General features: G+C 50.3%; 1 protein-coding gene across 1 annotated transcript in view; it reads left to right on the top strand.

The window, feature by feature from the left end:
* PLA1A (phospholipase A1 member A) overlaps positions 1–14,840 on the top strand; it is a 202,813-nt gene that overhangs the window by 97,021 nt on the left and 90,952 nt on the right. Inside the window, exon 3 of the mRNA XM_069202990.1 lies at positions 13,824–14,001. Coding sequence (XP_069059091.1) covers positions 13,824–14,001 — 178 coding nt within the window. The remainder of the gene's footprint in view (positions 1–13,823; positions 14,002–14,840) is intronic.

Raw genomic sequence — 14,840 nt, 5'->3', positions numbered from 1 at the left:
GTGTGAGTGCCTGTGGGATGTGTGGTGCTAATGTTTGCCTGAGCCACTTTTGTGTGTTGCTATGTGTGCATGCTGGTCTGATGGTGTGCTTGGGATAGGCTGAGGTAGAGGGGATTGGGTCTGAGTAGTGGATGTTGGAGGGGGAGGCTGGACACAGGGACAATGGCTGCCATCAGTGCTGAGGCCAGCACCTGAAATGTTCTCTGTTGGGCTGCCACACCAGAATGAATGCCCTCCAGGTATGCATTTGTTTGCTGCAAATGCCTCTCAACACCCTGGATGGCATTCAGAATGGTTGACTGCCCAACAATAGCCTCCTCACTGAGGGCAGCAGGGCTGACGGGGGCAGGGCCTGAGGTGCCTGGGGCAAAGGAGATGCCCACCCTCCTGGGTGAGCGGGCACGGAAACACGCTGAGGGGCTGCTGGGAGGGTGGGGCTGGTAGGGGGGTGGCGGCTGTACCTGTTGTTGCGGTGGGCACAGAGGTGCCCACCACCGCAAGGGTGCTCCCATCAGAGGAGGAATCGCTGTCACTGGTGTCCCCTCGTGTCCCCGTCATGGAGCTCCCCTCGCCCTCCGACCCCCACTTGTGACTTCAGATTCCGTACATTCACCCTCCTGGGCTATGTGGGATGCAGCTCCCTCCTGCTCCGGTGCCTCTGCTCCTCCGCCAGATGATGCTAATGCACACAAAGACAGAATGACAAAACAAAAAGGGGGGGGGAAAGACAGAGGAGACACATGGTCAATGCCAGCAACACCACTACTGTTGGCGGACACAACACACAGGGAGCAGCCCTATGCACTAGGCCATGCACTAACAGTTTGTAGGTGTAGGAAAGTACCATCTTGCCTGGCATGTTACCCCCATTTTTCACTGTATATATGTTGTTTTAGTTGTATGTGTCACTGGGACCCTGGTAACCCAGGGCCCCAGTGCTCATAAGTGTGCCTGAATGTGTTACCTGTGTAGTGACTAACTGTCTCACTGAGGCTCTGCTAATCAGAACCTCAGTGGTTATGCTCTCTCAATTCTTTCCAAATTGTCACTGACAGGCTAGTGACCATTTTTACCAATTTACATGGGCTTACTGGAACACCCTTATAATTCCCTAGTATATGGTACTGAGGTACCCAGGGTATTGGGGTTCCAGGAGATCCCTATGGGCTGCAGCATTTCTTTTGCCACCCATAGGGAGCTCTGACAATTCTTACACAGGCCTGCCACTGCAGCCTGAGTGAAATAACGTCCACGTTATTTCACAGCCATTTACCACTGCACTTAAGTAACTTATAAGTCACCTATATGTCTAACCTTTACCTGGTAAAGGTTAGGTGCAAAGTTACTTAGTGTGAGGGCACCCTGACACTAGCCAAGGTGCCCCCACATTGTTCAGAGCCAATTCACTGAACTTTGTGAGTGCGGGGACACCATTACACGCGTGCACTACATATAGGTCACTACCTATATGTAGCTTCACCATGGTAACTCCGAATATGGCCATGTAACATGTCTATGATCATGGAATTGCCCCCTCTATGCCATCCTGGCATTGTTGGTACAATTCCATGATCCCAGTGGTCTGTAGCACAGACCCTGGTACTGCCAGACTGCCCTTCCTGGGGTTTCACTGCAGCTGCTGCTGCTGCCAACCCCTCAGACAGGCAGCTGCCCTCCTGGGGTCCAGCCAGGCCTGGCCCAGGATGGCAGAACAAAGAACTTCCTCTGAGAGAGGGTGTGACACCCTCTCCCTTTGGAAAATGGTGTGAAGGCAGGGGAGGAGTAGCCTCCCCCAGCCTCTGGAAATGCTTTGTTGGGCACAGATGTGCCCAATTCTGCATAAGCCAGTCTACACCGGTTCAGGGACCCCTTAGCCCCTGCTCTGGCGCGAAACTGGACAAAGGAAAGGGGAGTGACCACTCCCCTGACCTGCACCTCCCCTGGGAGGTGTCCAGAGCTCCTCCAGTGTGCTCCAGACCTCTGCCATCTTGGAAACAGAGGTGCTGCTGGCACACTGGACTGCTCTGAGTGGCCAGTGCCACCAGGTGACGTCAGAGACTCCTTGTGATAGGCTCCTTCAGGTGTTAGTAGCCTTTCCTCTCTCCTAGGTAGCCAAACCCTCTTTTCTGGCTATTTAGGGTCTCTGTCTCTGGGGAAACTTTAGATAACGAATGCATGAGCTCAGCCGAGTTCCTCTGCATCTCCCTCTTCACCTTCTGATAAGGAATCGACCGCTGACCGCGCTGGAAGCCTGCAAACCTGCAACATAGTAGCAAAGACGACTACTGCAACTCTGTAACGCTGATCCTGCCGCCTTCTCGACTGTTTTCCTGCTTGTGCATGCTGTGGGGGTAGTCTGCCTCCTCTCTGCACCAGAAGCTCCGAAGAAATCTCCCGTGGGTCGACGGAATCTTCCCCCTGCAACCACAGGCACCAAAAAGCTGCATTACCGGTCCCTTGGGTCTCCTCTCAGCACGACGAGCGAGGTCCCTCGAATCCAGCGACGCTGTCCAAGTGACCCCCACAGTCCAGTGACTCTTCAGCCCAAGTTTGGTGGAGGTAAGTCCTTGCCTCACCTCGCTGGGCTGCATTGCTGGGAACCGTGACTTTGCAAGCTACTCCGGCCCCTGTGCACTTCCGGCGGAAATCCTTCGTGCACAGCCAAGCCTGGGTCCACGGCACTCTAACCTGCATTGCACGACTTTCTAAGTTGGTCTCCGGCGACGTGGGACTCCTTTGTGCAACTTCGGCGAGCACCGTTTCACGCATCCTCGTAGTGCCTGTTTCTGGCACTTCTCCGGGTGCTACCTGCTTCAGTGAGGGCTCTTTGTCTTGCTCGACGTCCCCTCTCTCTGCAGGTCCAATTTGCGACCTCCTGGTCCCTCCTGGGCCCCAGCAGCGTCCAAAAACGCCAAACGCACGATTTGCATGTAGCAAGGCTTGTTGGCGTCCTTCCGGCGGGAAAACACTTCTGCACGACTCTCCAAGGCGAGAGGGATCCGTCCACCAAAGGGGAAGTCTCTAGCCCTTTTCGTTCCTGCAGAAACCTCAGCTTCTTCTGTCCAGTCGAAGCTTCTTTGCACCCGCAGCTGGCATTTCCTGGGCATCTGCCCATCTCCGACTTGCTTGTGACTTTTGGACTTGGTCCCCTTGTTCCACAGGTACCCTAGATTGGAAATCCACAGTTGTTGCATTGCTGGTTTGTGTCTTTCCTGCATTATTCCTCTAACACGACTTCTTTGTCCTTAGGGGAACTTTAGTGCACTTTGCACTCACTTTTCAGGGTCTTGGGGAGGGTTATTTTTCTAACTCTCACTATTTTCTAATAGTCCCAGCGACCCTCTACAAGGTCACATAGGTTTGGGGTCCATTCGTGGTTCGCATTCCACTTCTGGAGTATATGGTTTGTGTTGCCCCTATCCCTATGTTTCCCCATTGCATCCTATTGTAACTATACATTGTTTGCACTGTTTTCTAAGACTATACTGCATATTTTTGCTATTGTGTATATATATCTTGTGTATATTTCCTATCCTCTCACTGAGGGTACACTCTAAGATACTTTGGCATATTGTCATAAAAATAAAGTACCTTTATTTTTAGTATAACTGTGTATTGTGTTGTCTTATGATATTGTGCATATGACACTAAGTGGTACTGTAGTAGCTTCACACGTCTCCTAGTTCAGCCTGAGCTGCTCTGCTAAGCTACCATTATCTATCAGCCGAAGCTGCTAGACACCCTATACACTAATAAGGGATAACTGGGCCTGGTGCAAGGTGCAAGTGCCCCTTGGTACTCACTACAAGCCAGTCCAGCCTCCTACAGTAGGAAACTGACCTGCCCATGGGGGACTATGCCTAACCCCATTTGCTACACACCTGGAACCCACAGGAGCCTGACTTGTTTTAGATGGCCACTACCACTATTGGGGTTGGAGTGCCACAGAGCCTGCCTAGCAAGGGACCTACCCTACCTAGTTCACCCTGGCCTAGGGGACCCCACAGCCCACATCCCCCACCCAGGCACCTTGTAAAGCACGCAGAGTCAGCTGAATGAGACTGTGCTCACCCCCTTGTGGCTGCTGTGATGCCCTCAAGCACCCATCCAACTCCGGATATGCCACCACCAGGATCCGGAACATCAGGGGGGTCATGGTGCGACGGGCACCCCTTCCACGTTGGGAGGCCAGCCCCAGCTGGGTCTCCGCCGTCTTCTTGGTCCAGCGGTGCAGGTCCTCCCATCTCTTGCGGCAGTGGGTGTTTTGTCTATGATAGACCCCCAGGGTCCGCACTTCCTTGGCGATGGCATGCCAAATACCCTTCTTCTGGTGGGTGCTGACCTAGAGGAAAGGTAAAGTATGAAAGGAACTTACTCCTCCTTCTGGTTCGTCATACTCATTGGCCACCAGTTCCCACCCATGCCCTGACACACATACACTCACCATCCTCACATGCAGGCCTCAGCCCCCCCAACATGTATCTTCCATCAACACCACTCTATACATTCGTGTCCCATGCATCATGCTCACAGTTTACTCACCTGTTTGTCTGGAGTACCGTAGAGTAGCGTGTACTGGGGAGGACCCCATCCACTAGTCTCTCCAACTCATCCACAGTGAAGGCAGGGGCCCTTTCCCCAGTCACTCGAGCCATTGTCGATTCGAGACTGAGGTCACAGCAGCACTTGCAGTGTAGGTTCTCTCCTGTTGAAGGTCAGGTATTAAGTAAGTGTACAGATAGGAAATGGCGGTCACGTCCGCGGCAGTGTGTACCGTCATCGCCGGCGTACATCGTCATTGGCTCCTGGAACCCATAGGGCACAATGATAACCAATGCTGAATTGTGCGGCGGTCTTTGACCGCCTACCGTGACGCTGCACAACGCCAGTGCAGTTACCTCATTTCCCATTTGTCCCTCCTTACAGGGCAGGCAGCCGCCATTTCAGGGTGGCACATAGCAGGGCACCCAACTGCTAACTGCGTCACAGCACATTTGTGCACAAATACAGACAGACAATGCCACACACAGATTTAATCACATTAGTGTAAAAACCTGGGATATATCCCCAACATCATTGATGCCATTGATGGTACACATGTGGCATTTGTCCCCCCCTGCAGGAATTAACAGGTGTACAGAAATCGAAAAAGCTACCATTCAATGAATGTGCAGATGGTGTGTTTGGCAGACCAGTACATCTCCCATGTGAATGCCAAGTATCCTGGCTCTGTGCATGATGCTTACATTTTGAGGAATAGCAGCATCCCTTATGTGATGGGCCAACTCCAGAGGCACTGTGTGTGGCTAATAGGTGAGCCCAAGGTCCCCACACAGTATGAATAGGTGTCTGGGTATGGGGTAGTCCCTAAGGGTTGGTGTATGTCTAACAGATATCCCTCAACATTTACAGATGACTCTGGTTACCCCAACCTCTCATGGCTACTGACCTCAGTGAGGAATGCCCGGACAAGGGCAGAGGAATGCTACAATGAAGCACATGGGTGAACTAGGAGGATTATTGAGCGGACCTTCGGCCTCCTGAAGGCCAGATTCCGGTGCCTCCATCTAACAGGTGGCTCCCTATACTACTCACCCAAGAAGGTGTGCCAGATCATCGTGGTGTGCTGTATGTTGCAAAACCTGGCTTTGCAACACCAGGTGCCTTTTCTGCAGGAGGATGGGCCTGATGTTGGTCTTGTGGCAGTTGTTGAGCCTGTGGATAGCGAGGAAGAGGAGGCAGAGGAAGAAGATATTGACAACCGAAACAACATCATCATGCCTTACTTCCAGTGAGACACAGGTAAGAGACTGGCACTGCTCATTTCATATCTGGCTACTGTAGGACATTGTATAAGTCTGCCTTTTTACCTCTGTGTATGGACCCTGACAGTTCACTTTGGCTTTCCTTTCCAAAGATCTGAGTACCACATTCTGCCTTCTGCTATGTTTACTGCTGCCCAACAACTGTCATACTTTGGTATGTGCAAATGAACATTTACATTGATATTTGTCTAAGAGGTTGTAATAACACATTGGTGAAAGTACAGACTGACTCCAGATTGTTTTGTGATTTAAGGGTGTTTATTTAAGTGCTAATAAGTAGAGGGGGATGTGTAATGGGCTGGAGTGATGGTGGAGGAATATCCATGGTAGATTCCAGTCTCTTTGTATCACAGGTGCATTGTCCAATGGGGCATAGGAAGTGGAGCAATGGCAGTTCAAGGTGGTTAGGGTGACACAGTAGGACAGAAGGGTGACAATCAGGAGAGTCTTATTTCCTGGCGGGGGCCTTGGCAATGTTCTCTGTCTTGTGCCTGGATCGCAGGGACCGTTTGCTGGGTGGTTCGCCTTCTGCAGGGGGTGGGGTGCTGGTGGCCTGTTGTTCCTGTGGCGGGACCTCCTGTCCACTAGCGCCGGCAGACGTGGAAGGCTGTTCATCGTTCGGGCTGGTGTCAGGGGCCCGGTGGTATGCCACTGTCTCCCTCATGGTGTTGGCCATGTCTGTCAGCACCCCTGCAATGGTGACCAGGGTGGTGTTAATGGAGTTCAAGTCCTCCCTGATCCCGAGGTACTGTTCCTCCTGCAGCCGCTGGGTCTCCTGAAACTTGGCCAGTACTGTGCCCATGGTCTCCTGGGAATGGTGGTATGCTCCCATGATGTTTGAGAGTGCCTCGTGGAGAGTGGGTTCCCAGGGCCTGTCCTCCCCCTGTCGCACAGCAGTCCTCCCAGCTTCCCTATGGTCCTGTGCTACTGTCCCCTGAACCATGTGCCACTGCCACTGACCCCAGGTCCATGATCGTCCTTGGTTAGTGGGGTTGCCTGGGGTCCCTGTAGTGGTGGACACACTGCTGATTGACGTGTCCTGGGGACAGTGGCATGGGCCCGCTGGGTGGGTGTGGTGCTGGTGTTTCCTGAGGGGGGAGGTTCTGTGGTGGGTTGGGACTGTGGCAGGGGAACTGACTGTCCAGAGTTCCCTGATGGGCTGGGCTGGTCATCTTGATCCAGGCGTGCAGAGCTGCTGTTGTCACTGTGGGCCTCTTCTGTGGGGGTACTGGACATGGCTAGCACCTCCTGTCCGGTGACGTTGTGTAGGGGTCCTGTTGGGGTGTAAATGCACTGTTATTGTATCTGTGTGTGCCATCTTGTGCAATGGGTGTGTTTCCCTCTACTACTGTGCTTGCATTATCGCCTTGGCCCTTGTGTGAGTGGTGATTGTGTGGGGTGGGTGAGTCTCTCCCTTGGACATGCTTTGGTGATGGGTGTCCATGGATTGTTTTGGCATGCAGGGCTTGGTATTGGGATGTGTGGGTTGTGATAGTGGGGTATCTGTGAGGTGTTGGGGTGATGGGTGTGAGGGTAGGGGTAGAAGTTTGTGATGGCATGCAGGTGGGGGATATAGTAGTAAAGATATGACTTACCAGATTCCAGTCCTCCTCCTACTCCTGCGAGGCCCTCAGGATGCATGATTGCCAAGACTTGCTCCTCCCATGTTGTTAGTTGTGGAGGAGGAGGTGGGGGTCCACCGCCAGTCCTCTGTACAGCTACCTGGTGTCTGGATACCACTGAACGTACCTTCCCCCGTAGGTCGTTCCACCTCTTCCTGATGTCATCCCGTGTTCTTGGATACTGTCCCACTGAGTTGACCCTGTCGACAATTCTCCGCCATAGCTCCATCTTCCTTGCAATGGAGGTCTGCTGCACCTGTGATCCGAATAGCTGTGGCTCTCCCCGGATGATTTCCTCCAGCATGACCCTGAGCTCCTCCTCAGAAAACCTGGGGTGTCTTCGAGGTGCCATGATGTGGTGTGGGTGATGTATGAAGTGATGGTTGATGTGATGTGTGGGGTGATGTGTTTGGGTGTATTCTTTGAGGTGCGTGGATGGTGTATGAGTGATGGTGTTGTGTGCCTCGGGATGCTGGTGTTGTCGCTTTTCCGTCTCTCTGCTTCTTCCAAAAATGTCATTGTAATGGGTTGTGGGTAATGTGGGTGTGTTTTATTGTGGTGTGAGTGTGTGGTTGTGGTGTGTGTATGTGTATCAGGTGTGTGTATTTTGGATTGTCCAATGTGGTTGTGTTTTGTATATGTGTGTGTATTTTGAGCGTGGCGGTGTGTACCGCCAATGGATTACCGCGCTGATTGACCGCCGCGTTGATTCGTCGGTCATGATACTGTGGGCGTATTCCTGTTGGTGTAAAGGTGTGGGTTTGGGGGAGGGGGTGCTGATATGGAAGGTGGGGGTGGGGGAGGCGGGTGCTTTACTGGAAGGGGGTAGGTGGGTGCTGTTCTGGAAGAGGGGTGGGAGGTTCTGGTATGGAAAGGGGTGTGGGGGGTATTGGGATTGCAGGTGGGGTTTGGGGGAGTCATCTGCCGGTGACAGGAAATACATTTCCTGTCACTGGTAGTCTTTCCACTAGGGTTTTCGTGGCGGTGCTAAGGAGTTTTGAAAAGAGCACGTGATCTTCAAGCAGACGGTTGAGGACTGTGATGCTCCCTTGAAAACCTGAAGGGTCTTTCTCCTCTAACATGCCTGTGCCTAAGACCTAGATACCTTATGAGTAAGACAAGTCTTGTGATGTGTGATGTTAAGTGTGCCAGGAAAACATGAATTGTTCTACCCATCTACTTAAACCCATTGTACTTATTTCTACAAGCCATATTGCCAATACAAAATATAGGAAAATACAAAGCAAATGACATCAGAGGAACAGCAGCTTCCCTTTTCCAATTAGTTACCGCCCCATCTCGGGTGTCGGCAACTGGCCAGAGGTTTGCAATCTCAGTTGTAGACCTAAACCACTGACACACGTCATTGTGACTTGTGAAGGGAAGGACAGCCTCTCTCATGTCCTCCTCACTGCAGTTTGGCAAAGGTTGCAAAAGCCCTTTTATTACTCCAAAACTAAATTCTAACTCATAAAAGAGCCTCTGTGCATTGCACAAAGGCATCTGGTGGTTGCAGACCTCGTGATATGTGAATCGCAAGCTTTGCGACCGTAAACTGCATTTTTACGTCAGTGCCCCGGTTTCTTTCTTAGAACTTACAAGTTGGCAGCCCTTGTGAATGCAGAAGATATTTGATAAATCTGTTGTGATGTTAACAAATGTACTTTGGGTCAGACTACAAATGGAAAAGTGTGTCTGCTGCTTACAGTTGGGTTCACTATTAATGTGATGATACAAATTATGAAATTGATGGAAAGAAACATTTACTTCCAAGTGCTATATCTTAAGAAAAGCTAGTTAGCCCTCCCTTGGCCTGCAGCAGAGATCTCTTGCTCTTGATTGGGCGCTGCAGCTCCGTAGTTTGGATAAATCTGGAACAATTGACTAGTCAAGTGGGCCATGGCTCAGATTCAGAGATGGACAACCATTCTCTGACTCTGTTTACATTCTGGGGCTCCTCCAATGAAAGCCTGCATGGTTACCACCAGTGTGTGGACAATAGGAGCCTCTCCTTTGTAGGTCCCAGCATGCACCAGGCACATACGTGTATCCAGCATCAAACCAGTAGGACGCAGGGTTTGAGCTGCTTGAGCTGCTAGAACGTTTTTGGGCTTTGTGGCCAATGATGCTCCATCCAGGAGGACGACAGTCACTAATGATGCATCAGGGAGAATGCTGATGGGCTAGCGAGGGGGGCACTGATGGGCTAGCAAGGGTGGACACTGATGGGCTAGTGAGGGCGGGCACCAATGGGCTAGCAAGGGTGGGTACTGATGGGCTAGTGAGGGTGGGCCCCGCTGGGCTAGTGAGGGTGCACACTGATGGCTAGTGAGGGTTTGCACCAAAGGGCTAGCTAGAGTAGACACTGTAGTACTACTGAGGGTGAATGCTGAAGGGCTAGTGAGGGGGGCACTGATGGGCTACCAAGGGTGGACACTGATGGGCTAGTGAGGGTGAGCACCGATGGGGCAGCGAGAGTGGGTACTGATGTGCTAGCAAGGGTGGACACTGATGGGCTAGTGAGGGTGAGCACCGATGGGGCAGCGAGAGTGGGCACCGATGTGCTAGCAAGGGTGGACACTGTTGGGCTAGTGAGGGTGAGCACCGATGGGGCAGCGAGAGTGGGCACCGATGTGCTAGCAAGGTGGACACTGATGGGCTAGTGAGGGTGAGCACCGATGGGGCAGCGAAAGTGGGCACCGATGTGCTAGCAAGGGTGGACACTGATGGGCTAGTGAGGGTGGGCACCGATGGGGCACTGAGAGTGGGCACCAATGTGCTAGCAAGGGTGGACACTGATGGGCCAGTGAGGGCGGGCACCAATGGGCTAGCAAGGGTGGGTACCAATGGGCTAGTGATGGTGGGCACCAATGGGCTAGTGAGGGTAGGCACTGATTAGCTAGCAAGGGTGGACACCGATGAGCTAGTGAGGTTGGGCACCCTTGGCTAGCTAGGATGGACACTGTAGTACAACTGAGGGTGAATGCTGATGGGCTAGTGAGGGTGGGCACCGATGGGATAGCAAGGGTAGACACCGATGGGTGGGGAGGATGGGCACCGATGGGATAGTGAGGGTAGACACCGATGGGCTAGTGAGGGTGGGCACCGATGGGATAGCGAGGGTAGACACCAATGGGCTAGCAAGGGTGGACACTGATGGGCTAGTGAGGTTGTGCACCGTTGGCTAGCTAGGATGGACACTGTAGTACTCCTGAGGGTGACTGCTTATGGGCTAGCGAGGGTGGGTACTGATGGGCTAGTGAGGTTGTGCACCGTTGGCTAGCTAGGATGGACACTGTAGTACTCCTGAGGGTGACTGCTGATGGGCTAGCGAGGGTGGGCACCGATGGGCTAGTAAGGCTCGGCACCGTTGGCTAGCTAGGATGGACACTGTAGTACTCCTGAGGGTGACTGCTGATGGGCTAGCAAGGGTGGGCACCGATGGGCTAGTGAGGCTGGGCACCGTTGGCTAACTAGGATGGACACTGTAGTACTCCTGAGGGTGACTGCTGATGGGCTAGCGAGGGTGGGCACCGATGGGCTAGTGAGGCTGGGCACCGTTGGCTAACTAGGATGGACACTGTAGTACTCCTGAGGGTGACTGCTGATGGGCTAGCGAGGGTGGGCACCGATGGGCTAGTGAGGCTGGGCACCGTTGGCTAGCTAGGAGGGACACTGTAGTACTCCTGAGGGTGACTGCTGATGGGCTAGCGAGGGTGGGCACAGATGGGCTAGCAGGGGTGGACACCAATGTGAGGGTGGGCAGTACTATCTGTGGCTCAAGCTTACGCTCATCAGCAGGAGCTTGTCAGCTGTGGCTGTGTTTTATACGTGTCGTTCGGTCCCATCTGTGGCTCACAATTCCCCCGTTTACTATCGCCAGTGGTTCGGTCCCATCACTGGCTCAGAATCTCCCCAGTTTACTATCGCCAGTGGTTCGGTCCCATTACTGGCTCAGAATCCCCCCAGTTTACTACGGTCAGTGGTTCGGTCCCATCACTGGCTCAGAATCCTCCCTGGTTGAGTCTCTTTCGTGGTACAGTATCATCAGTGGCTCTGTATTAATAGTAGTTCAGTAATATCAGTGTCTCAGAATTAATAGTGCTTCAGTATCATCGGTGGCTCAGCATTAATAGTGGTTCAGTAACATCAGTGGTTCACTATCATCAATGCTTCAGTATCATTAGTAGCTCAGTATCATTGGCAGCTCACTATCATTAGTAGCTCAGTATGATCAGTGTATTGATATTAATCATATCTCAGTGTCATTAGTGGCTCAGTATCATCAGTGGCTCAGTATTAATACTAGTTCAATAATATCAGTGTCTCACTATTAATAGTACTTCAGTAATATCAGTGTACCAATAGTGGTTAAGTATGATCAGTGGCTTAGTAGTAATAGTGGCTAAGTATCATCAGTGACTCAGTATTAATAGTGGTTAAGTATCATCAGTGGCTCAGTATTAATAATAGTTCAGTATCATATGTGGCTCAGTATTAATAATAGTTCAGTATCATCAGTGGCTCAGTATTATTAGTGGTTTAGTATCATCAGTGGATCAATATTAATAGTTGTTCAGTATCATCAGAGGCTCTGTATCATTACTAGCTCAGTATCATAAGTGTCTCAGTATTAATAATGGTTCAGTGTCATCAGTGGCTCAGTATCATTACGCGCTCAGTATCATCAGTGTCTCAGTATTAATAGTGGTTCAGTATAATCAGAGGCTCAGTTTTAAATGACGTTAGGTATCATCAGTGGCTCAGTATCATTAGTAGCTCAGTATCATCAGTGTTACTAGTGGTTTAGTATCATCAGTGGCTCAGCATCATTAGTAGCTCAGTATCATCAGTGTTACTAGTGGTTTAGTATCATCAGTGCCTCAGTTTTAATAGTTATTATGTATCATCAGTGGCTCAGCATCATCAGCGGCTCAGTATTACTAGTGGTTTTGTAACATCAGTGGCTCAGTATTAATAGTGGTTACGTATCATCAGTGGTTCAGTATCATCAGTGGTTCAGTATCATTAGTGGTCCAGTATCATCAGTACCTGGGTATTAATAGTGGCTCAATATCATCAGTGTCTCAGTGTTAATAGTGGTTCAGTATCATCAGTGGCTCAGTATTTTCATTGGTTCAGTATCATTAGTGGCTCACTAATAATAGTGGTTCGGTATCATCAGTGGTTCAGTATCATCAGTTGTTCAGTATCAACAGTACTTCAGTACCATTACTGGTTCAGCATAGGCAGTGGTACAGTTTCATCAGTGTCTCAGTGTTAATAGTGGCTCAGAAACCATCAGTGTATCAGAATTAATAGTGGTTCAGTATAATCAGTGGCTCAGTATTAATAGTGGCTCATTATCATCAGTGGCTCAGTATTAATAGTAGCTCAGTATCATCAGTGTCTCAGTATTAATAGTGGCTCAATATCATCAGTGTCTCAGTGTTAATAGTGGTTCAGTATCATCAGTGGCTCAGTATTTTCATTGGTTCAGTATCATTAGTGGCTCACTAATAATAGTGGTTCGGTATCCTCAGTGGTTCAGTATCATCAGTTGTTCAGTATCAACAGTACTTCAGTACCATTACTGGTTCAGCATAGACAGTGGTACAGTTTCATCAGTGTCTCAGTGTTAATAGTGGCTCAGAAACCATCAGTGTATCAGAATTAATAGTGGTTCAGTATAATCAGTGGCTCAGTATTAATAGTGGCTCATTATCATCAGTGGCTCAGTATTAATAGTAGCTCAGTATCATCAGTGTCTCAGTGTTAATAGTGGTTTAGCATCATCAGTGGCTCACTAATAATAGTGGTTCAGTATCATAAGTGGTTCAGTATCATCAGTGGCTCAGTAATAACAGTGGTTCAGTATCATCAGTGGCTCAGTATCATCAGTGGCCCAGTATTAATAGTGACTCAGTGGCTCAGTGTTAATAGTGGTTCAGTATCATCAGTGGCTCAGTATTTTCAGTTATTCAGTATTAATGGTACTTCAGTACCATTACTGGTTCAGCATAGACAGTGGTTCAGTATCATTAGTGGCTCAGTATCATTAGTGACTGGGTATCATTGGTGGCTCACTATCATTAGTGACTCAGTATTTTGAGTGGTTCAGTATCACACATGGTTGACTCAGCATTGGCCGAGTATCATTACTGATTCAGCATGGACAGTTGCTCAGTATTTTCAGTGGTTCAGTTACACATCATTAATGTTCATAGTGCCTTGAGACCCTATGGGTGATTAGCCGTGCTCTACAAATCCTTGATTGATTGACTGATTCATACAGTAATAGGTGGGACGGATCCTGACTCAGTTCCACAGTTCATCTTGAAGGAGGTGTAATGTCCTATTTCTGATTCCTCACCAGGGTCCTGGGCACAAAGCCATCATGGATCGATGGACTGACAGACGCTCTGCTTCGAGTGGCGGACGTGAATGTGGTAGTCGTGGACTGGTTATCCGGATCCACAGCTCAGTATAACAGCGCAGTGGAGAATATGACCAGCCTGGGGCTGCAGCTGACGGCATTCATAAGGCGACTGCTGGTAAGAGTGAGCATAAGGGCTGAAAGAGCTTAGTGCACCACAAACCCAAAGACTGAATGCTCAAGTGTAGGAACAAGAGGACACATGAAGAACCTGCAAGCATCACTATTTCCATAAAGGGGGGTCTTTTAATCTCAGCCTTTCCACCAGACAACCACAGTGGTCTTCATCACTGGACACACCAGCCGCCCATGTTCCTACCAGCTTCTGGGAATGGCCGTCTGAGGTCTGTGGCTCCATGAGTCCCTACCGGTGTCCCAGGTGTAGCCAGGTGTGCCCAGTGCTAAATTTGTAAAAAAAGGAATGCCAGGGCCCTAGTCAGGAGGCCACTGCATCACGCACCTCCCATTGCTCCCACACGCGCTGTCAATTACAGTAAAATCACTACTGGTCATCACACTCATACAACTCACACTCATTCAAACTTCAAATATGCATTGACATGACTAATACATGCCATCCAAGCCATTCTTATAGCTTTTAGTGGCAGGTATTAGGGATTTCAATGTGTATTCAATTATTAAACACCAGCTGTTGTGCTCCTCAAAAAATAGGACAAACAGCGCCACCATGTGGCATGCTGTCATAAGTGTTTGTGCTGACAATAATGTGCTTGTGCCGAGCACTGGAAAGCACCGGCTCAAATAAAGCACAGGGTGTAGCCAAATCCCTTCTGTTTTCTCTGCTGGTGATAGGGTGAATTTCTCAGACTGCTACAATGAGTGAATTCCCTGTTGGGTGCTACCCCCTTCAGGAATGGAAACCAAGCACAGTGAGTGAGGGACGTCCTTGGCTGCAGCTGCATTACAGGCAAAGATTTCCATCACTGACTCCCCTCT

The sequence above is a fragment of the Pleurodeles waltl genome, chromosome 8, assembly GCF_031143425.1.
Source record: "Pleurodeles waltl isolate 20211129_DDA chromosome 8, aPleWal1.hap1.20221129, whole genome shotgun sequence".
Lineage (NCBI taxonomy): Eukaryota > Metazoa > Chordata > Amphibia > Caudata > Salamandridae > Pleurodeles > Pleurodeles waltl.
Note: the sequence above shows the minus strand (reverse complement) of the source record. Positions and strands in the feature narration are given on the sequence as shown.